This window comes from Lonchura striata, chromosome 3 (genome assembly GCF_050655825.1).
Source record: "Lonchura striata isolate lonStrDom1 chromosome 3, ASM5065582v1, whole genome shotgun sequence".
Classification (NCBI taxonomy): domain Eukaryota; kingdom Metazoa; phylum Chordata; class Aves; order Passeriformes; family Estrildidae; genus Lonchura; species Lonchura striata.
The window spans coordinates 19,190,432-19,215,969 of record NC_140705.1 but is presented as its reverse complement, the minus strand read 5'-3'; the positions used below and the strand labels follow the sequence as shown (position 1 = coordinate 19,215,969).

Here is a 25,538-nt window from a genome sequence, read left to right as displayed (position 1 = left end):
TTGCCAAGCCCTTCTCCATGATATTTGAAAGTCACAGAAGTCAGGTGAAGCCCCTGCTGAGAAGCAGAAAGGAAACATTGCATCCACTTTTAAAACAGATAGAAAGGAGGATCCTAGGAACTACCAGCCTGTCAGCCTCATCCATGTGTCTGGGAAGATCAAGGAACAGAGCCTCCTAGAAGTTGTGATAAGTCACCTGAAGGGCAGGGAGGACTTAGGGAGCAGAAAGTCAACTGTGCCCTGTGTAGAGTGGTCAGCAGGTCAGGGCAGGTGATTCTTCCCCTCTACTCTGCTCTTGTGAGACCCCTCTACCTCTGCATCCAGCCCTGGGGCTCCCAAAATAAGAAGGGCATGGACCAGCCCTAATAGATCATGAGGAGGGCCACAAAGATAGTCAGAGTGATGGAACACCACTCCTATGATGAGAGACTGGGGGAGCTGGGGCTGTTCAGCCTGGAGAAAGGAAGGCTCCAGAGTGACCTTATTGCAGCCTGTCAGTGTCTAAAGGGGGCCTATAAGAATGTCTGGGGCAAACTTTTAGCAGAACATATTGTGATAGGACAAGAGGTACTACTTTTAAACCAAAAGAGTGTTGTGGTAGCTTAGCCATAAAAAGAAGTTTTTCTTACATTAAGAGTAGTAAAACACTGGCAAAGCTTGCTCAGAGAGGTAGTGAATGCCCCAACCCTGGAAACATTCAAGGTCAAGTCAGTGGAGCTCTGAGCAATGTGATCTAGTTGAAGATCACATTGCTGTCCCAGGCAGGCTCCCAGCCACGGGCAGTCTTAGCAAGCAGCTCAGCTCTTAAGTGAGATCAGCTCTTTGGTGAATTCAGCTCTTCAGTGATTTCAGCTCTTTGCTTGCTCAGTGCCTTGGCAGATGCAGAGAGAGAGAGGAGAAGGCTGTGTGAGGTTCCACAGCGGTGTCTTTATTGGCAGCTCCTGTGACGGGTTTCAGTGACAGCTCTTCTGCCAAACTAGGCAGAAATAGGGGTTTATATAGGGTACAGAGGTTTTAGGAAATTGTCCAATAGCCAGGGTCGAGGAGAACATGACCTATGGTCTTACAGAGGGATAATGAGAGTCTGAGGCGGAAAAGGGGCTTTTTTGTCCAGCCATCATGACTAGGCATTTCTTATCTTAGGCAAGTGACTGCCAGGGAGGCCTTGCAGGGTCTCTGGCTGCTACAGTGCTTTAGTAACTATTCAAAGTTTTTTCCTTATCAGTTTGGGCCCACATAATGAGTTCAGTTGAGAAAAGGAAGGTATAATCTCCCTGCATTTTCAAAACACTTTGATATGTATATAGCTGTATATTTTGTATATACAGCTAAATACATATCACTAGATACATAATTTGATTTCCTAAATTAACAGGCTAGACTCCATAAACCTCCCAAATAATCAGTGCAGAAATGTATTCTGTTTCAGAGAGCTGTTCAAATGTGAAACTTGGTATCAGTGCCTTAAATCATCCTTTAGAGGAGTCACTTTTGCTAATTTTGACTTGCATCAGCCTACCTACTTTAGTTGGTGCCTAAAGTTAGGCAGTATAAATCTATCTCACTTTTTCCATTCCAGGTATGAAAAGAAGGACAATTAGAAACTTAATTTCAGAAGTTGAAAATTTAAGGTACAACTGACAACAACAAACATTGGATTGTTTTCTGCCAAAAAGTGATTAAAAAAAAAGTTTATAATGACTGTGGGCAGATCAAATAAACAAAACTAGAAAACATGAAAATATTAAAGGAGCAATTGTGAACAACTCAGATGTTATATGTCCTGTGGAAATTTGCTTTAAAAGCAATCAGAATGTGAATTCTCAGGTGTACATATCACAAAGGCATCATATAAAACTTGACAATGATAACTGAAAGTAGAAGAGGACTTTTTCTTGCCTAGATTAATGGAGCCTATTAGTGTCAATTACATAATATTTGTACAGACCTGAATAGCTTTTATTAAGGCAAATAATTTAAAATTTAAAGAAAGGATAACCTTAAGAGACTGAAGGTCACTTGAAGAACTGCCTTGAAGTAAAATTGGTGATAGCTGCAAATTTATCTTTCCTTTTGAGTATGGACATTCCTGAAGAATTAAACAGGTCCTTAGAGTTTCATTACTGTGTTGCCTGCAGTGAGTTTTCTTCACTGCTTTTAGAGTCCAACTTAATCATTCATAAAGGGAAAAGGTTGGATGTGGATAGGTTTCATTCAGATTCTGTTTTTCACAGGCCATTAAAAAACTAGGATTCAGGGTTATGAAGAATGTAAAAAATTATTTTGCTAAACCTGGTTTTCTTCTTTGCCTTTTATATTGCCTCTGACTGGTTTTATTGCAAACTGAATCGCCAGAACATAATGAATTCTGTTCATTTGAATAAAGAAGGAGGGAAAGGACTAAGATATTGGTTCTTGGGTCTAAACCAGCTTTACTTATGGGTCTCTTTGCCAAACTATGTCAAACAAACACGGTGTGATTCTTAGCCTGTGCAGGGCCATAATTTAGACTTTGATGATCCTTGTGGATCCCTTCAAACTTAGAATATTCTATTATTCTCTGTTTCTATTCCTTTTCCCTGTGTCTATGACCCAAAGTTAGAGGCATTAGGCAAGGTAGTAGAAGTTGTAGTTATTATTTATATGTTTATATTGTTAAAATAGATAGTACCAGGTCATGAAATTAATTGGTCTGGGTATTTCCACACTTTTAAATTCCTTTTTCCCACCAAAGTAGGGTGTTTGCATTTAAACTGCCTATTGGAAATTATTTCCACCAAAACTAAAATCCCAGATTATTTGTGGAAATTATTTGGTGATTTCTAACTATACCAGGACATGTCATGATAGTTACTCCAAGTGAAGGAATACAAGTTGTTAAGAAATATTCAGGGATTACACAAATTTGAATGGTATTAAATAAGTAGCACTACTGAAGCTCTGGTTCTAAGTTTCCATGTAACCTGTGTCAATGATAAAACACACAGCATCTAAGCATCATAACTTTAGTTTTTGCTTGATATAATTTATTATAATATTGTAGAGATTTGAAAGCACTTGATTCTTTGTTAGATTTGGGACTCAATTTTCAAAAAATACATACTGCTGGATTGATTTTTATTTTTAGAAAAGTAAATTAGCCAATTCTCTCTCTGTACAGATAAAAGTACTTGCAATGGTTTTTTTGTTTTTTTGCTGGATAAATTTTATGTTTTTAAGACCTAAACTTTTATCATTATTATTTCAGGTGATTTGTGTCTGCCAAATGACATATCTAAACATTAGGAAAGTGCAAACATTATGGTTGCTAATTGAATAACATAGAAGTTGGGCAGTTAGATACGACTCAATTTAATCCCTGTAAAGAATAAATAAATAAACAAAATACCTGTGTGGAGCAGAAAGATGAAAAATGACTGCACTGAAGGATTTTTCAATAACAAATCATGACAACCAATCTGATGATTTTCTCTTGTGAACATGTAACATATCCTGTGGATGTGTGACAGGAGGTTGCTGCAACATATCTTGATTCCAGCAAGGTTTTTTGACAATTTCTGACATTAAAATATTTTAAACAAATATTATATGGATTTGGTTGTACAGATTTTGTTGGATAATCCAATATTAGGTATAGATGGCTCATTTTCAAAACTGTCTTATTGACTACAAGTGCTAAAGAGGTGACATGGATCCAGTTCCCTTGAATACTGCCTTTATGGCGCATTAACAAAAGTAAGCCTACTAATTTTGCAGACATTATGCTTTAAAACACCAGTTAAACATATGAATGATCTTGCCTTATTGAAGAGTGAGTCTGAAAAGCAGGATTGAAGCCAATTAAGAAACTGCATATATGCAAAAAAAATTAAGTATACGTAAAAGACTGGGCAAAAATGAAGAGGTTGTTATTGCAAAATATTTGATGTTTATCTAGGGGGCATAAATTATTTTAGAAAATATCATCCACCATTGTTTTACTAGAATTCAGAGATGACCCTATCTGCAGAAGCCAGTCAGATAGAGATATTATGGAAAACAACAGGTTCATTTTTAGGACTTATTACTATGGTTTATTATTATGGTTTATAATTACCATATCAATTTATTTATTATCAGCATGCTGTAATTAGGTACAGGGTTGACCAACAGAGACCTGAAAAACTTGCATGCCTTTGGTTTACCTAATATTCTTTTCTCCACCCTTTTTCCCCTTGCAGTAAGGAATTCATCAACACTTTACTGCTTCTCCACTTGCCCTCATTTTTTCTGAATTTTACATGCTCATTTGGTTATATGAGCCTTAATCTGTGATACCACCACATCTGTCTGTGAATCAGTCCCCTTTTTCGTTATCTTTTGGCATTCTTCACCCACTATTCACTTTGTTTTAGTGTATTTCACCTTCTGGTTTACCTCCTTATTGATGTTTGCCCCCTTGTTGGCTTCAGCTTCCAGCCAACTCCTCCCTCCGCATCGTGAGCGATGTCCAGCAGTTTGCCACGCTGTTGCCCTGTCAGTTTAACATCAGGCCAGGCTGGCTGCTCACCTGCGTGCCAGAACAGCCATGTCTGCTCGGTGGCTTTTGAGAAAGGCAGGCACTGTGGGCTGTACCTCAACCAGCTACTGCACAACATGCTAAGTGTTCTTGGCAGGAATACTGCCTCTGATTTTTTGCACTGTGTTTCTGAAAAGGTATTGAGCACAGGTTTTCTGCGGCCTCTGTGGTGAGGTTAAAAGAAATACAGAAGTATGAAAGAAATATTCAATAATGATAACATTTTGCTGAGAGAATAACACATGAAAAGCAGCAAAGAACGATGCCACATGAGCTACATATCCTTGTTTATGGATTTTTGCTCCATTTGTGAACTGAGTGTTTTTAATTCTTCCACTCTAAAGTGAAAATCATTTGAGGCTTTATTGGAGAGGGCAAAAAAAAGTCTTTAATCATTATTACAGTGAGACTGATTCATGCTTGACATGAAAAATAAAGTGCTAGAACAGATTATTGAGAGAAAATAGGAAGACTCCACTGTACCAGAGGTCCTGAGAACATTAAGGAAGCATTTTTTAGAAATCAGGGCTACTGCATTTTTGAGAGGACAGGGTACTAAGTTTTTCAGAAGCCACTTTTCTACTCTATATTTGATAATTATAAAATCATAATTATAAATAAGAAATGTTTCAAATATGAAGGGTTTTTTTCATTGTTCTTTATAGCAAACTACTGCTGCAGGTGTGCCATGAACATGTTTGTCTGGCTTCATCCTGCAGCATATAAGAAACTCTGTACCTACTCTTGAAGACCATTTTTTTCTTCCTTTCTCTTTCTCTCTTTTTTTTTTTCTCAGAAAAGAGAAAAATGTTTCTAAATATATAGCACATAGCAACAAAATTACTTTCTCCTACTGGTTAGTCTGCAAAAGTTAGGTTCTTGAAGACTACAATTTTACAAATTAAACCTGTAGAAAGGGAGCAGGACTAAGCATAAAGAGACCACATAGAGATAGAATTGAGATCTTTGTTTTTTTGACTTTATTTACTTGGTAGGAAGCTTTTATTCCCTAATGAAATTGCCTTGATTTTTTGCCTTCAGATACGTTTTCTGGCACTTCAGATCCTCAACTGAAAAAACTTTAACAGAAGAAGGACCACTTAAAAACACTGAACTTTATAACCCCTAGTCAGCTGATATGCAGTGCTGTGAGGTATATATGCTCTATGAGATAAACAGCTATAGTTTGAAATTGTTTCTTCTTTATTTTTCCACTTGTTGTTATTATTGTAATATTACTAAAATACAAAGCAGACATATAATAAAAAAAAAGTTGTGAAGGATGCGAGTTTTCCATTCTTCTTTAGTTTGTTTAGTTCCTGCTGCAGAAATAGTGCTTCTGATCTGCTATAATATAAGAATGCATAACCAGTAAGGCAACTTACTGGTGCTAGCTGTCTTCAGTAGAGAGTTTTGTGCTTTGGATCCTAACCTGAACAAGAAGGCTGTAATGAATAAAGATGAGAGAGAGACATCAGGTTCAATTTATCAGCCTCCTGTTAAAACAAGCACACAAAAAGTAGAAACTATTACTGCTATCCAAAAGGATTTGTAGTCTAAATTTTGTCCAGGCAGACAATGCCTGGGAAGACACGTGAATTCAGGTACATAAATATCTTCATAGTTCCCTTCAGCATAGTGTGGATATGTTGCAATTTGTGATGCTCAATCTGTGCCCAGCTTGGAGTTATAAATTTCCTTCTTGAACTAAAGCACAAAGAACACTTGTGTCATAATTTCTAAGTTCCTTTATACTTTGCTCTCTAGAATATTTCATTTTGAATAGTAGCCATTCAGACATAATTGAATGCAACTGATGTACAATGGAAAACAGTAATTTATGTCATACCATTTTGCCTCATGGTATGACACTGGTTCTTAATTTGCAGGTCAGTCTGGCATGTCTCGTAGATTCTTATCCCACTTTAATTACATAAGTGTATCTGTCTGTTCTGATGTGTCATACATAGACATATACTTGATTTTCTTTCTTCAATTCCCTCCTGAGTGTTTTGCATTATTTACTTTTCATAAGTATTTAACTAAAACTACTATATACAAAATGTACTGACTACTTTATTAAATTTAACATATTAAATTTCCAGTCATTGCAGCATCTAGATGCTTTATTGCTGCAGGAAAACAATAAGTGCAAATAAGAACATTCATTTATCTGCTATGATTGGATTACATTTTGTTAGTGACTTGTTTTATCTCCTTGTAATGAGTGCCATTGCTCATTTTCTTCTTACAGGAAATTTTGGAAAGTGTATTAGAGCATGTTAGGAACTTAATAATATATCAATGATGTATGGGTAATTTTCAAACAGTAGTAAAAGCAGTGCTGAGAAGAGACAGTTTGTAGTATAATGCCTTATGAACACTCCTGAAAACTTCAAATGGCAGATTTCAATCACAAAACAGAATATTTTTTACTCCAGACTGACATTCCCAACTATGTACTAAGATCAAATTAAAATCTCAGAAACCCTATAAACCACAGACAGCTTGTAATTAAGTACCAACACTTGTTTACTTTTGTTCCATACAGATTTTTTTGAACTGAATAATAATTCTTTCTCCATTTCTGAAATCTAAAAGAACATTAAATAAACTAGTCAATAAGAAAGATACGTAGAAAGTAAAAAACCCTAACACTATATTGGATATCATTCTTTTTGTCTGTGTTATTTGATATTAAGACCCCGATAAATTGAATATATAATAGCATTGTAGTAGAATAGCAACAATAATATAGTATTTTTTTTATGTAATGAGGTGTCTGAAAATTCTGTTTCAATGCTTTTGCTGACTACTACAGAAACAATGTTTTGGTGAGAGTTATTCAATTTACAGAATAGCAAATCAAGAACTGGAAGGGCTACTGTATTTATTTTGCTGTTTCTTAGATCTCCTTAAAATGTTAGTGCTGGAGCTCAGTAGAACAGTATGGAGAAGGATTCTCTGGCTCAACATGCTGATTTATTATTTATTCATTGATAAAGTGATTGACAAAAGACATAATTGATACATTAAATGCCAACATTTAGAAAACAATTTGTGAGGTTTTCATAATATAGGTATGAAAATTCATCCATACTATTAGCTAGTGCTTTGGCATTTCTTCCCCTTGTAACTCATTACTGTCTGTAAGTGCAGCCTTAGTTGAAAATGAGCAAGCTGCTCAGCAATACTTGCACATTCAGATTGGTGCTTCACTCCAGATTTAAGTACCTGTTTCAAGAGCAATATATTCCTCTTAAAGTATGCAAAATGGAGCCTGGAAAGTTTATGCTTTGTTATTTTCCAGTAAAGACATTCATGATATTCTGCTACTACACTAAGGCATTCTTATTTATGGCATTCTTTTATAAATTTGTATTTACCTCAAAAAGGAAACATGCAATTTTACTTCATTTCATTTTTTCTTAGCATTAATTTATCTGGAAAATAAAGGCATGCACTGCAACACTGCTAACATTGTGTAACTATTGGATTTGATACCTAATTCTTTGAAAACATGCATGTGATAAAGCGTATATGAAAATGCATAAACTCTGAAAGACAGCAAGTGTGACAAAGACTCTAACAGTTGCAAATGTTAGCCTGGTGAAAGCTATTTGATTTCAGATAAATCTATGATTTGTTTAGAGGTATTTCTTTAGAGGTATGTGTAATAGAAATCAGTATCTCCAAATTTTGACACTGCTATAGATAAGGTATTATGGTTTTTATAAACTGCTGTACTACTTCGGTACAAGTAGATTTTCCTGCTGGCTCAAATGAGAGTCTGCTTTGACCTGCATAGGTGGCTTTTAAAACAGGGATTATTTCAGATATGATTTAGACTACCTGTACTACAAGTCTCTTCAAGAACTTCTGACATGCTGACACTATACTGTATGTGGTTGTAAGGCAGATGTGAAGTAGATCATGCATCCATGCTACTAAAACCACTCATGATCCACTGAGAAAGTGAACTTTAATTTTCAATTATTTTCTTTTACAGGTCATACATATGGGATGGGTAAATGAGAGACTTGAAGGAACTGATTCATCTCAGCTCTACAAATTCAAGTTTCTGGCCCTGAAGGGATCATCCTTCTACATTTTCAGCACTCCACCGGTAAAAAAATTGATATTTTTTCATCTGTTTCATTGTAAATGGAAACCTGTTTGTTATATCTATACCTCATAAATAGAATTCTGTTTCACAAGTGCCTTATCTACTATTTTTCTAAAAATTATTTTTGGAAGGGTGAAATGGAAATGAGCTGTAGAATTCTAAACTGTTTAAAAAAATACCCATAAATTACCACATGGTAATACTTAATTCTTTCTTTTTTCTCTAGAAAACCTTTGCCTTAAATCATAAAACAATAAAGTGTGGACTTAGCATGAAATTTCAATTATACATCTTGCTTACAGTTTTGCTCAGAAGGTGGTCGGTCTCCCAGTTTTTCTGCTGGCCCAAAGAAAATCTGATTCTTTATATGTGTTCTCTCTGCAGTACCATTGAGAAGTACATACTTTTTAATAGTTAATTGTGAACCTCATTGAAATGCAATAAGTAAAATTCCCCCCTCTCTAAATGTAAATTATTCATCCAATGATTCCAATTATTTTCAAACATTCTAAAATGGCCAATAGTATTCTATTTTAAATGAGACAACACATCTGGGAAAAGCAGGGGGATTCCCCCTCTAAAAATTGAGGGTTTCATATGTAAAGCAAAGAAACTAAAATTTTAGTAAATTGCTACAATTTATTTAAAGTGTGAAAACTATCTAGAAATATTAAACAAATAAATAACACACCACATGAATGATTTTCCTTTATAAATTTTAATTTTTGTCTTCAGACCTATTTCTAAAATATATTTTTTATATAATTAAAATTGTACATCTATATGATACTAATTTGGGATAAACTACTTCATTTACCATTTTCAGCATTCTACTAACAACAGACAAGTAGGGATGACTGGTAGTAGAAATTACCTGACACAATCTATTATCCTCTTACAAATTTTTGTAGGAGCCGTGGCTTTCAAAAAATGAACAAAGGTGATCCCTTTGATCTATGTGTTGATGAACTTTTGATGAATTCACCTTTGATGAATTGATTTCTTCCCCTTTCCATCACTTATTAAACTGTCCTCTTCTTGCCCCATGCATTTTCTTGATTTTGCTCTTCCTATTGTCTCTTCCATCCCCCAGCAGGGGGATGGGGCGTTAGTGAGGGGCTGTGGGGGTGTGTGACAAGGTCAGTCCACTGCAGGGCCATGAGCTGGGACCTGCCTGGCAGTGACCCTGCCCTGACAGACCCCGGAGAGTCCCACAGCACTGATTCTGTGCCACATGTCCCACCTCTGTAGCTGCAAACACAGGTCCCCACAAAAACTGTGCATAGTGCTCTTTCACTGTTTTTACAGATATTTGATGCTACTGCTCTTACCATTGCTCCCACTGAGGTTTGGTTTTATTACTATTTTAAGCAGAAAAAATAAAAAAAAAGAAAGATTTTTCAATCACAAACATACAAATGTTTCAACTTCTTTGATCTTTAGAAGATACAATTTTAATATATTTTAGAGATGTTGCTACTGCCATTTGTATTCTGAGTCAATGTTGCATATCAGTGTATCAAAATAGTATGCACAGAGTACATGACCTATAAATTCTACACTTTATCCATATTTTTACAACTGCTTGTAAAAGTATGTAGTACAATTTCCACTCTTTTTCTATTTCATTGTGTATAAAAGATGACGTGAATGTAAATACAGTTGCTAATTTCTTAAGAATGGAAAACAGTTATATATGAGCAAGAATAAAGAAGATTGTGGAAAAAAGTTGATATTATACTATTAAATAAATCACTGTTACATGTAATATTCTATTTATATGCTATTTCTATAATATCACAGATGGTGATTCCAGGAATGTAGAGGCTTCACCACAGAAGTAAATATCAAGAATCATGTGATTAGCAGAGAAGGGTCTTTTTGCATCCCTGAAGTGTCTTATCTGATTGTATTTAAGAAATTTACATATTTCATTTGTACATTGCTATATTAGAAATGTGACCCATTTCTAAAAACTGAAAAACACCACTGAACCAATAGAAATTATTCTTGTGTCAGTTTTAATATGCAAGCAGTAATTTATTACATTCTAAAAGCATCTATAAAATTCCTGTCAGTTTTCAGATATTAGAAAAGTTCATATCCCAGAAGAAATTGAGGAAAAAGTATTCTAAATTATCTTTTAAAATCAAAATATTTTTTATATCTTTGAAAATTTCCAGAAAATAATTTAATGTTTTTATGGAATGTGGGCTAGATGGAGGAGAGATTTCTACTATTTGATTTTTTATGTTTCCCTTAAAGCTCATTATGATTTTTGCATTAAAGTCTTCAAGTAACCATAAACTTAGATCTTCTGTGTAACCCTTAAGTGCAAAACTATCTTTTTCAATGTGATTAAATAAATATCACTGAAGTGATTTAAAATGAAGGCAGCTAGACAATCACTGCTTGCACTGTTTAAAATTTTAAGAAAATAATAATAGAAGAATATTGTGAAAGTAACAGAAATAGTTCCACATTTGACAGTATAGAGAAACTTGCACAATGTAATTAAGACAAGCAGTGTTTTTAATGCTGCTGTGTAAGTTCTAAATAATAAAACTTTTTTTTTTAATTATTCTTGGTTTATTTTTTTTCCATTAAGGAGTGAAGAGAGCAGTGAAATTAATTACTCTTTACCTAGAAGTATTTAGTCCTCTCCTTGGACCTTTTTAGTACTTCTAGGTAGATTGGATGCTTCTATCTAATTCTCAGATTATGCAGCATTTGCTGTATTCCAGTAATAATAATTTATTATTTAATTAATTTAATTTTTTCCCTTTACATTTTAATATTTATTTTATTATATGTTAATAAATATTTTTAATATTTTGGACGGCTCTGGAGACCTATAGAATCAGATTCTGTTTCAGAGAAAGTCCAAGAGCTTGTTATGTTCATTTGATTTTAGTGATTTTTGAAGTATGATTCTCTTTTACATTCACCCCATATTTCTTGATTTAGTGGTGATCTCTGAGTAGACATGAAAGTCTGTTATGCCTATTGCCAGTTCTTGGCTTCTTTTCTCTACCTCTGTCAAGGTTGGGACTGAAGGCACTTGAGATGGTATTTTGCGTTCAGGCTTAGGTGTTTATTTTTTATTATCTATGTTACACAGTCTCACAGGCAGTGAATTCTGCAGTATTTCACTAACAAGGTGCAAAATGGCTATCTTTCATTACAAGGTCTTTTAAGGCTAAAATATCCAGTTAAGAAATGACACCTAAATTATCTTCACTTTTAACCCAATAATTAATCACTCAAAGTCCACAATGCAAATTTTCTGTCCAATTACAAAATACCACCCAAACCCAGAAGGAAGGAAGAAGGTAAAGAAGAAGGTAAAGAAGATAAAGAGGGACCAGCCTCCACCCTAAAACCCCCATCTTGCTCCATATATATTACTATATGCTAAAACCTTAAACTCTAAGTTTTCTACCATGTGATATTACACTCTGCTAATCAAACTACATACCCCTAATCCCAGTGTTATCAATCAATTTTGGAAGCCTTCTTCGTGGCCTCAGGTCAAATGCATTGCTCTTCTGGGAGTCAGAGTTTGTCAGCACAGAAAGTCTAAAATTTTCAGCATCCAGAACTCCAACACCTATTTTATAATTGCAGAGCTCTCTTCTAGGGAGTAACTTTGTGAGCTAATTGTTTACAGCATGTGTGTGTCAAAATGATTTTAACTGTATTGTTTCCTCTCTATTTTAAATCATAACTTTTTAAAGAAAAGGCAATGACTAACTCACATATTTAATGGTAAGTATATTTGGAATATGAGTTTGAACTGATGCTGAGATCACCCAGTCTGTGTAAAGCTAGATTTTATCAGTTTGTTTATTTTTAGAACTCCACTGTAATGCTTGTTTTTAAACCATGAGGAAATTGCAGAAACTCATGCTAAAGTAAGAAAACTTCTACAACACTTGGGACTTTTGTAATTCTATGTATCTATTTTAGTCTCTCATTAGAGACTTAGAATTGTAATTTCAGATTCCTATTTTTTGTAACCCTGTTTGGTTTATTATCTTTCTGATCAGCTCAGTGTTACCTGTGAGCTTACAAATGTCCTAGTTTTGCAATGTTCCTGAAAGGATTAATATAGCTAAATGTCTACATACAGAACCAAGTATTCAATATATACTGCATTGGGTTAGCTAAGAAATAACAACATTCAGCTCCTCTTGGTCATAAATTCAAATAGTAGAGAAACACGAATTAAATTAGAGGGTTACTGAATGCTAATTGAAACTGTCATGTATTATGACACTATTTCTGAAAGTGTCTGAACTAAATTCATATGAATGCAAGCATGTCTCATTGAGTCATCTATTCTGAATATAGCTGTTTGAAATGCTTTGTCAAATGCTTCATAAAAAATAATAACACTGTCATGCCAAGAAATTGCAATGTATAGAATACCTGCAGGAGCAATTCCAAGGGGAAATAATGAGAAAAACTTTGTCTGAGAAATCTACTTGGGTGTCTCATTTATCTTAGGTAGCTATTACCCAGTTATTACATGTGTGATGATGGATAACCTTCAATAAACTGGAACATTCTTTAAATCAAATGAAGGATATTGCAATTTTCATGAACTTTCCTGATTGTTTCCAGCTTTCCTTCTTGACTAGGAGTATATGGTTATTTGTGGGGTTTTTAAAGTAGTCTATAACAGTAACAGTAACAGACATACTATGATAGTTCGGATAAAACTATAAATAATGTCAGCTGTCTGATTGGATTCTAGTATTCCTTTGTAGTATGTTTATTTTTCCTCCTTAAAATTCCTCTCAACATGTCATTTGTGTTCTGAGCACCTTGTATGCAGTGGTATTCAGACTGTTTCACACTCTAAGTATGGTAGCCTTTCTCTGACATACACAGGTAAAGAAACCTTGGCTTACATGGGTGCCAGGAGTTGTCACTGGCACTGCCTGACTCTGCTGAAAAAGTCATATGGGGTTACACAGCAGCAAAAGATGAAAGAGATGTGTGGAATAATGGGAAGAAGTCTGAAGTACTCAGAGTGAATTTAATGGCGCAGCAGTGTCACCTTCATCCATCATTAATAGTGCAAAGATCCCCAACAGTTAAACTTAATCTTCAGGAATCAAAATGAATGATAAGTGCAAATGAAAGTCCATTTGTATCTTAACAGTTTTCAGGTCATAGCCCATGTCATCAAAGCCAGTTGCATAAACAGCAAATGAATCAGTGCTTATGCTTCTATGTCTAGCCACTTACAGCAATAAAGGGTTCTCCTGCTGTTAACTGAGATAGAAAAGATCCTTTCCCTTTGAGAAATGCAAGACCAAATAATGAACTAGCCTCCATTCTACACTAAACCTTATTTTGCAAGAAGCATGAATATCCGTTTGGAGGATCAACAGTAATGGGACCAAGCATGCATTATGTAATTATTTTATTTTCAAAACAGCCATCAAAGTACAAAATATTTCCCTGGAAATAAGATCAATGACCTGCAGTGCTTACTCTATTGTGAGCGTGTTTAAATGTACATTTTTTTATTAATTAGCTTTATAAGTCCTCTGTTTCAATTGTTTCAAAACTTAGGTTATTTCTTATTTGTAAAACAATTAAATTGAAAAACTCAATAAAATATTGAATGGACTTAAAAGAAGATAAATAGAAATGGAAACCTAAAAAATAGAAAGGTATGTTTTTAAAAAATGCTACCTTTTTAATAAAGTGATGGGAGGACAAGTTAGTACCTAAAATTTCTTTAAATTTCTGATCTAAACCAGCTGACATTAGATTTAAATTTGAAAAAGTTCAAGTAGTTCTGTGTATTTTTATCATGTAGTTTTAAAATTACCTGTATGTAATATTTTGAGCTTTAATTTTTGAGATATTGCTCGTAGTAAAATAAAGTGTATATAATGTGTTTTACATATTCTAGTGGTTGTATTGTATTCAAGTGATGTTTTCCATTTGGTTGTTAACATATAGAAACTATAAAATGGAGACCCCTGAAATATGAGTCCTTTTATAACCTGAAAAGATGTGGCGCTAGAGCTTTTAGAGTTCTTCAGTCCCATTTCAGTAGGTGATTCATAATACCTAAATTTAATCATCTTAAATAAAACTAATCTAAACCTAAGAGAAATTAGGAGAAGATTAGATTATTAAGAATTAATTCAGTTTATTAAGATTAGAAAGAAACTAACACCAAGTTCACATTACTCCTTCAAGGACTCTGAAGTAACATTTCTGAAATAATAAAAGTCCCATTTGAGTCCTGTAAGTGTTGCAGTGGTTTGGATTCTCATCAAGTTATTACAATTCTGCTTAACAGCTTAGAATTTGAAGAGACTTGAAAATTAAATTTTAAAATAAATTTTAAAATAACTAAAACATGTTGATATATCCATGCAAATCATCAGAAGAAATACTAAATTTTTTAAAGGTGAATTACGTGCAACTGTGAACATAGAGAAAAAGAATCTGTTATTGAATTTCATAGTTTTTTCGAGTTAAGTTTCATCCACATTAACCAGATGTTTGACAAACAATTTTTTCTTTATGTTAATATTTTTAATTTATTTTTTTTCTGCTTTATTCCTTCTGGGTGGTGTGTGGAAATAGGAATAGCTGTATAGGCCTTAGAATTTTAAATTATCCAAGTTACTATTCAAGTTACCAAAATACTTGTTTCCATATGCCAAAAGCCTTAGAGGTGCAACCTAGTCAAATACTTCATCTGTCTATGTAGCCATCCCTGTGCATTCCCCAAGAGCTAGGATTTTGCTCTAAAACATATAAGCAAAAATTATTCGTATTACCATTGAATTTTTTCTATCTGTTAAAAGAGAAGAGATTATCACATCATATCATTAAGTAGAATTTTGGTAAAAACTTCAAACATCATTTTTGCTATTCAGATTTTAACAGCCTGTCATGTCAACGTGATTAGGTAATAAAATCAAAAGAAAACAAAAATATAAGTGTTTTCATATTATTGAGCACACAGTTAATATTTTTCTTGATTATAAATATTGCAGTCACATATTCTTTTTCCACTTAAAGACTAAATATTGAGTTATTGCCTCCCTAGTGCATGTAAACTCAAAACTGAATTTAGGAATACATCTTCATTTATTGACTGTATGATTTTTTTCATATTGAGACATGAAGCTGAATGACTCTGTGTTTGAGACTGACTTCTCTGTGTTAGCATCTTGAGAAATAAAAATGCTTATGTAACTAAGATATTACGAAGAGGTTTCCATCATACTAGGAAAAGATGAAATTATTTAACACTTTTTAATTCCTGTTTCTGTAAAAATACTATTTGACAGTCTTTTCTAAATACTGGATATTAAATGTAGTGATGTAATAGTAGAATAATGATGGGTTAAGCCTTTTCATTTTTTTTTCATCTGAACACAATTTTCAAATAAAAAGTGTGCTGACAATTTTTTTTTTTATATTATAGGTGAGCACACTAGACTGGGTACGAGCTGAAAAAATCTATAACCTCTGTGAGGTTCTATTTAAAATTCACAAGGTAGGTTTCCCAATGGGTTCAGTGATTTTATTTAGTAAAGAAAATTTACCTTTTCCTGTTGATAATAAGCTCAAATTAATCTTAACTAGGTAAAACTAGTATTCAAATAGTTCATCTGTTGTTATGAAAAGCTATTTGCAATTGCTAATGCATTAGCTGTGCAAGTATAAGAAAATATGAAAAACAAGCTCCAAGTGACCAAGTTACTAACATATTTTCTTACTGAAGGAAGTTTTCAGTATTAGAGCTGTATGAAGTATCAGTAAGACACATAGCATAATGATATTAGCTTTATCTTAGTGGGTCAGATTTTCAAGCAAACATGATGAAAAATGCTCTTGCTGTAATTCTAGATTCATATAAAGATATTTTCATTTTAGTAATTAAAAATGTAAAATTATGTCCTTGTTATATCGTATGTATTGATTGTTGTATCAAGTATTGTAGTGGTTTTTTCTTTAATTCTATGGGGAAACAAACCCAACATGTTGCCCTTTATAATTTTCTTCCTCCAAAGTCATATTTTCTGTCTAGCTTGTCCTGATTAAAAATTTCTATCAAAATATAGCACTTTGTGTAAATAATTGACTTATAGAATTTATTGTCTAATAAATTGCATCCAATAGATTAATTTTGTTCTCCAACAAAAACAAAAAATTTGCAGGTGACATAAGGCTAGTATGTGAGCCTATTTGTCTACGAGACTAAAGAATATTTTCAGGGGAAAAAAAAAACAACATCTTTTCAAATAAAATACTATTTCAGTTAAGAATTAAAGCTCATCTTTAGTTCCCACCAGCTGCTGCCCTTCTCTGCTGTTTCTCCTTTGACCATGCACTAATGTAGAAAAGGAAGGTTGTTGCTGTTACCTGTAACAGATCCTGCACTGAAGCAAAATGCTTAAAGTTTTTGATTTGGTATTGGTGGGTTTTTTGGTTTGGTTTGGTTTGGTTTGGTTTGGTTTGGTTTGGTTTGGTTTGGTTTGGTTTGGTTTGGTTTGGGGTGTGTAGGGTTTTTTTTGTGTCATAGGGGTTTTTATTTGTTGGGTTTTTTCTGATGCAGATTATTCAGGACATGGGAAGGAATTGTTTTGGTACTGCCATGCCAGGACTAGAGCTCAGCTCCAAAGGCACAGGAGGAGAGCCATATTATTGTAGGCATGGAATAATTTTTTTGTGACCATGTCTCCAGCTGGGAACACACGGGCAAATTCAGGTCCTGCCATCACTAACATACCAACAAAAAGTAGATGTTCTGTCACAGATCTTTTATTGAGTATCCTTCATATTTTTTATAATTTTACTTTTGGCTCATAAATAAGTCAGGCACCAATGAAATAAATATACATTAAGCCTTTTGGGAAGATTTTCCTGTGGCCTGGGTTTTGGTTTTGGTTTTTCTTCTATAGGTGTTACTGCTAAAACTCAGTTCTTCCTGGAATATTGTGATAATTTCAAGGATATTCTGTCCTTCTGAAACTTCAGCAGTACTTTTTCATTAAGAAAAAGAAGTTAGGAAATAAACTACCCTAGATTCAACTTTTTAATTTTCTTGACATTTTAATAAATGAAGGTTTAATTGCCAGTCTTCATGAATACGTAAGCTAAAGTGCAAAAGCTCAAATTGAACTCCTTAACCTTTCTGTTGATTCTTTGGTATAAATGGCAATGAAGCAAACAGAACAAATCCAAAAAATTGTAAGAGATAAAGGTTTTTACATTATATATGATAGAGTTATGTTGTAAAAGCTGCCATTTGGGGAGGGGCTTATTAAGGATTTTCAGAAGCTGGTTAGAGCTAGTGCAAAACTGCAGGAGAGCATATTATTGTTTCTTCTCATAAAAGACGAATTTTAAGGAGATATGTTCTTGTTACACACCTAATTGTAAGTTTCTCCTCTATGTTTATTTATTATGATGCAAGAGCTAAAAATTGAAAATAGCAATCCAATATGGAACTTAAATTTTTAAACAGAATGTTTGATATATTTTAGATTTGGGTATATGTATACATACATATAAATACATAAATATGTGAATTAAAAATCATATATGTAGTATGCCCTTGCATATTTCTGTTCATTTGGTGGTAACAACCAGATGATTTGAAATGTAATGTTTTGCATTGCATGTGTTTATTCTTATAGCTTGCCTCATAATTCGAACTCTTACTGTAATCCTGTAAATTTTTAAAAGTCATTTGTCTTAAAAACATTTTATTTTCTTTTATTGTCTGGTATTTTCACATGTCAATTTAAAAAAAAATGGCTAATATAGTAGTCTACAAGCCAGGATATGCAGCACTGAGTCTTGAAGCAGATGTAATACCTGTCACTCCATAGCTGCTGAACATCAGAATATATGCAGGAATTTTTTTCGATTTCCTTTTCAACAGTGCAAAGGAGTGTTGTAAAATAATGAGCTTCATCAAGTCTTTTCTGTCCTCAGTAGTTGCAGGGCCAATTTTGACAACACAGTGCTTTGTATCTTGGTGGCAATATGTGCTGCTCCCAAGATGCCCATGAATCATTGCTAATTATTTTGGGATTTAAGTCTTTTCTGCCCCATGATATCACAGAGAAATGAGGATAGGGAAGGGTTCTATCTGACAAACAGAAAAATAAAAGTATGTGTAATTTGGAAATTGAAGCTGTGAAAGTATTTAGATGTATAAGTTGTAGATTTTTAATTTAGTTTTCTTTTCTTCTATATTTATATTAATTGATGAAGTGTTGAAATATTAGGGAAGTTTCTTGTATTAATTTGTTTACATTTACAAAACATTCTATTGTAGGTATATTTTTTATTACGAAAGTTTAATGTATAGTTTCTCTGCTTTATCTTGAAGGTGATAGGATCTTTGTTCAGGCTCCTGGTAGTTACAGAACAGCATTGACAGCTATTGGAGGAAATGCTCATGTTATAATTTCCAGAATTAACCCTGGGGTGCTTGATAAATTACTGCATTCCTTGGGGTTTAGCATATTGGAACCCAAGAAGAATGGAGTAATTAGAGTCTCCTGTAGAGCTGGTACACAGCTCCTGGAATGTATTGAAACATTCAAGGATTTTCTTCTTTTTTCACTGTAAACCCTGTATCTGTTCAAACTCATTTTAAATTATATATGTATTGATTAGTTAATTTTGACAGTATTTTCAAACTGCTGTAGTAGCTTGGATTAAGAAGCAAAGAGAGAAGCTGTCTTTGACATAATTATTTAACTCCTATACATTTCTTCAATATAATTGTTGACATAATGGCATAGTATATCCAAGTACCTATCACTTACAGAAGACAGTGTTGCTTCAGTTGTTTGGTTTTGCCAGATGAAGAATCACATACTGAAATATCTTTCAGCTCTGGCTTGCTGATGATTGCTGGCTACAAGCAAACTTGTATTTAGGTATTCACCAGGACTTCGATCTTGAAGACCAGAGGCCATATTGTTTCAGTGTTCTGGTTGGACACGGCAAGAGCCACTATTTCAACGTAGAGCTGGGCAGTGAATTGGCAGTGTGGGAGAAATCATTTCAAAGAGCAATCTTCTTAGAAGTTCAAAGAACAGGGGTAAGTAGTGAACAATTTAAATAATGTAATCTGTAATATAAGTATGACAAGATATAAAATTATTTGTATGGTTAAATATTGCATTTAATTATTGTCCTCCATGACTAAGGATCTGAATACATTTAATAAGCTGAAGACTTCTGAAAGCATCATCATCACATCACTATTCTTCTGTCAATGACTGTGTAATACTAGTCAATGAGCATGTTACGACAGATTGAAAATTGGATGTAATGATTTGTAAGTTCACCTTGATTATTAAAAAGTGGAAATTAATATATTTAACCACTGGAAAACTCTCAGGAGTTTATTTAGTTCAACTTGAACATTTTCTTCCAGAAAGCTAATTTTTTTTTTCTCGTGTAAGATAGATATAACGTGTTGCATAATGCTTCTGTATTCAAAGAAGAAATATTTTGCTCTTATACTGTTAATTGTGAATTGGGATTGTCCTTCTTAACACTGAAAGAGTTTGAAGACAGCATAAAAGTGAAAAAAAGTTTGTCTTGAATTCTCAAAATTAAACAGCAGATTATCACTTTCTTCTGGCTAGTAAATCTACATCCATACTCTCAAGTGAACTGGATGAATGTTATGGGAGTATAGACATTGAGAGTATAGGCCTTCTCCAATTAGAAATATATTTATTCAGTTTAACATAAATGCAAACTTGATTTGGTATGATCAGGTTTGCACTGCCCTATGGACCTCCTAAAGACATTTGAAATACTGAGAACACTGGATCACAAGATTGTATTAACACGACTTGCAAGGAGCAAGAGTCCTATCGCAGGTGGTTAATCAACTCATCTAAATTTCCAGATCTCTGGGATTCTAAATAGGTTTCTGGGTTCTACCAAGATACTTACTTATAACCCTTCTATTTGTCTCTTTAGACTGAAGAAGGAACAAAAAGATTTTGTAACAGTTTCTAATCCTGAGCTTCTGAGAATGAATGCAGTTCTTAGGAAAAAATTGATCCTTGTATATGTTATCCATAGAAAAACCAGATAATATACAATTAAAATTAAGTATAGCAAGCTTGGAGATTAGCTGGTTCTTTATCTGATTAAATTTTGGAATATTTATTGTTAAATCTCAAAACTTGCTTTTCCTTCATATCCTTAAAATTAAGAAATGATTCTTTGCTTGTAGAATGATGTTTCGTCATTTGAATTGGTCTAGTCTCATTTCACACAAAAGACATTAAATTTCCTGCAGCTGTGGTTTAACCTATCTGAAACCTTCAGGAAAGTCATTCAAATAAAATCCTGATTACAGTGCTCAAGTCTCCATATGTGTTTTCCTATATCTTAATTTTCTCTAACATAGTTGGATACATCCAAATTTACAGTAAACTACTATATCATTAGAGTTCAGAATAGAGGTCAGTCTCCAAGGTGAAAAGTCTTTTAACTGCACTATTTTATGTCTTCCTTCAAAGCATAAATTCTGTTGTGAGTGTGTTTTCTTTTCAGAATTATGTCAAGAGTGGCATAAATGAGGTGCAATTTAATATTACATAGACTATATCAAGTCATAGAAAAATAACTGGCATTCCAGTATCCAGAAAATTCAAGCTTGCTACTGGTATGTCAGTCTGTAAAGGTTCTTTATTTTGGAGAATCTTGGAAATTATTCTTTATGCATAAATGATTGGGCAAGATTCATGACAGCTGTTGAATTGCCTTGTGCCATTTCAGCCATTCTTATTTAAATGGGGCTTGGTCCTGTTTGCTGACGAGTGTAGTTAGGATTTTTGTTAGAGTTTTTGTTAACCTTTTTCTGTACATATCCCTTGTACTTGGTGTTCCTATTAAAAGAGCTGTATTTCTGAGAAGATTCTGTCCTTACACAGTTTATGAAAAGAAGTGCTGACGTGCAGTAGTCCTTTTAAATTTTATCTGCCCATGTTGTGTGTTATTTTTTACATTTCTTTGGCAGAAACAGTAGATGACAGAAAGAATGCAGTAAAGCAGGAATATTGCTCCTCTTTCAGCTATCTTAAAGCCCTATTTCAAAATGCAATTGTTTGCAAAAAGTTTACCAAGAAACTCTGAAATTCAATGACCCTGGTGAAATTAATCTATTTGCAGACAATGATAACAAACAAACAGATGTTGAATCCATGTACTAGAAATTCATGGGTTATTTTCCTAGGAAAAACTATTGTATATACTGATGGCATAACTTGGATAGATGGAGGCAATAAAAATGCAGAAATAAGGCAGAAAGGCAATTGAAAGAGAAAAAGTGTTGTTAAAAAGTATTTTCATGAAGATAGTAATAAAAGTCATCATTGCAATGGTGGAAGATAGGCAATGAAATCCTCTCAGTCATATCTTGAAGTTAAATAATTTCCTGCAAATGCCAGCAAGAATGCTTGTTTCACCTGGAACATCGTAAACAGTGCAAGGTGAATAAGCGATGCTCAGATTAGGTAATTTTTCTTCAGGTTTTTTTTTTCCCAAGATTTTTATGTTGTAGAAAATCTTCAAAAATAAGAGACTAGCACATTTTCCAGAGCTCTTACTAATTCTTTGACCCTTAAGGTTGGTCTTGTCAGTAGCAAGATATTATTCCACATTATTTTCAATGTTGTCTTTTTTCAATTTCTCAATCTGTATTCTTTGCCTCAGACTATTTTTTCCAAAGGAAATTATTTTGACTTCTCTGAGTTTTGGATATGATTATTAAATTAATGCAGAAACATCTCACAGGGATGATTTGGATCAGTTCTGTTCAGCAGGAGGATGGAGAAGAATATTGGAATAGTGGACAGAGGAAAGAGTGACAGTAATATATTTTACTGTCAGCTGTACAAAAATTGGACCCACAGTTTTGTCATCTTGAAACCTTGTACATGTAAGGTTTGTTTGATGGCTGGAAGAGGACAGAGAAGATAAAACTGCTTTAAAAATGAAAGAATTTTCAGGAGACTGAAAAAAAGACATCCAGTGGGAAAACCATCTACCACAGTGTCTCTAAAGTACCTGCAGTTTGTATATAGTGATAAGACATGGTTACATATGATCCCCACTAGCAATTAATTTCTAATGTATTCATAATATTTTCATCGGAGAAAATGAAGTTTTTTTCCATGAACAATACATTGTTCTTTAGACAAATCCTTTCAGAATATTGTTGACAGGTGTTGATTTTCACCTCTTGGTTTTCTAGGAAAGATTTGCAGGTTTAAAGTTTTCTTTATAAAACTTGTCCATGTAGTGCTTTCCTTCTCTGATCAGGAAATAATCTGTGCAGCCCCCTTATTACAACACCTGCTTGCTATTTTTTCTAGACTGTTACTTAATTTTAGACGCATATCTTTATTAAAAATCTTCTTAAAGGGCTCACTGCAATTAATTTAAAACATAGAGAAGTGAATAAGTTCTTTCCAATTGACCTCAACGACCTTTCAAGGAACCCCGTTTTTTTGTCATAATTTTCCTTTAAAAGCATTTAGTTGACTATATTGTACAAAATAAGAGTGTAATAATGACTGTATGCATACATAATACTTCCTAACCAGTCACAAGCAATAATGGATTCATAACATGAACAGCATTGTTTGATTGTTTGTCTTTTAAATCACATACTTGCTTCTATGGTATGTAAAACCACATAATTATGAAAGATAAAAAAAAAAAAAAAAGAACTGCACAAAATTGCACTGATATTTTAAGACTTCACGTTTTCACAAAAATAATGGGAAAATAGCTCCCATAACTTGAGCAGCTCAAGAAAGAGACAAAATTAATTTAGTTAGGCATTTATTCTTTGTCCACTGGAGATAACTATAGATTTGTCATGATTTCAAAATTATGAGCCAGATAGAGAAAATCCCTTACATAGAAGCTCAAATGGCTTCTAAATATTTTTTTTTTTTTGTAAACTGAACTTCAATGCATATTTTAGCAACATGCTTTCATATTTGCTTAACGCTGAGTGTTCAACAAGTCACCAAGAATATAAATAGTGATGTGTGATGGTCAGGGTTATGGGTTCCTTGCATTCCCAGTGTATGGGAGACAAGCTGCACGGAAGTGTGGAATTGCCCCCATCTGAAACTATTTATTTAGCAGGAAAGGTACAAGTTCAATTGAAGATTTTGGATTTAGAGAAAACAGAAGGGTTTGTGATATTCATATCAAGACAATCTACAAGAAACTCAGTTCCTGTGTCTCCGTCCTACATTATACAAAATGTGTTTTCTAGTCATTCTCTAGTGGTGTTTTGAATTGATCTTACTACAACTCAAGCTGGATATAATCAGAATAGAATATATCTAATTTAAAGACTCTGTCCCCACTCAAACTTGGTCAGAGATATTTATGTTTTATAAATGTATGTTTTATATATTTATGGAAATGCCACCATATTCTAATTTTAGAACTAATTTCTGAGACAAACATTTAAGCAAAATAAAATTCTTGCCTTATATTCAGGCAAGATATTAAATAGCATTTAGATTAGGTGAGATTTATAGTGTCATTAAAAGATACTCTCTAGTTTGTTACAAGAAGCACTCAGTTTAATTACACAATTAAGTTTTAGATTGTTTTCATTATGCACAGAAAGCTTATTACAATTACAATTACAATTTAACTGGTCACCTTTAGAAATGGTGTTAGATTCTAATTAATTTCCTCACTGATGCAAAAAACTCACCATTCTCTAATATAAAGAATGGTTCTGTGAACCATACAGATTAATAGTAAATCCATTTTCAATAATTATTAATGATTCAACAATTCATATAACAGATGAAAATCAAGCAATTCATTTATTAGAATTTTTAAAACAGTGAGAGAATGTACCAATTTTCAAGGCTATTGAACTCAAACTTGTTTCTATAGTCTGTATTTTTAACATGATTAATATAAAATGTATATATTTCTGAATATATAAGATATTCTTAAAATTACATTTATTTATATTGAAAGAATAAATCTACATATTTTTATTACATAAATTACATATATGTATTTCTAAATCCAAATATTTAGATAAAAATTACATCATGGGAATCTAGTTTTGCTATTATTTTTCAGGGGATCTTAAATATTTTAATAAGGAAGAAAACACAAGAGAACTGGAGAGGGATTTTTCAAGAGCACATAGTGATAGAACAAGTGGGAATGACTTTAAATTGAAAGAGTGCAGGTTTAGATTACATTTTAGGAATTAATTCTGTACAGGAAGGTGGTGAGGCACTGAACAGGTTGCCCAGAGATGCTGTGGGTGCCCCATCCCTGAAGGAGTCCAAGGCAGGTTGACAGGGCTCTGATGAGCCTGTTGTAGGTGAGTGTCCCTGCCTATGGCAGGTGGGCCCATTTTGGAACCCTTCCAACTCAAATATTCTGTGATTCTTTTAAATCTGTCAAGAATTTGCTGTGAAGAATTTACTGTCATGGAACTTCAAATTTATAGAGTCCTATTACCTTAGAATTTTGATGCTTGATTTTATGTTTTTAATTTTGGTGTTCTCTATCATTCTCCACCCATGATTTATAAGAATCAGGCAGAAGAACAAAATCCCAGTGAAAGTGTCACTAATTCACAACTGAACTGTGTACTCAGGAATCTCTCTTGATGATATTTCTGATTAATTCCCTTTTCAACTGTGAAATTCCAGAATTTACAGCTCACCAAAGAAGAAAAATTATTCTTATGTAATAACAAACTGCATCAGAATGAAGTCGTTGTCTTTGCTGAAGTTAGCCAGTAGTGATCTACCGGTTCTA

At 33.5% G+C, this 25,538-nt stretch overlaps 1 protein-coding gene across 2 annotated transcripts in view; it reads left to right on the top strand.

The window, feature by feature from the left end:
- Positions 1 to 25,538, top strand: part of SNTG2 (syntrophin gamma 2) — a 222,053-nt gene that overhangs the window by 164,767 nt on the left and 31,748 nt on the right. For both annotated transcript variants that reach the window (XM_085574568.1, XM_021551123.3), the window contains exons 12-14: positions 8,568 to 8,684; positions 16,153 to 16,224; positions 19,582 to 19,791. In XM_085574568.1, the coding sequence (XP_085430694.1) occupies positions 8,568 to 8,684; positions 16,153 to 16,224; positions 19,582 to 19,791 (399 nt within the window). The remainder of the gene's footprint in view (positions 1 to 8,567; positions 8,685 to 16,152; positions 16,225 to 19,581; positions 19,792 to 25,538) is intronic.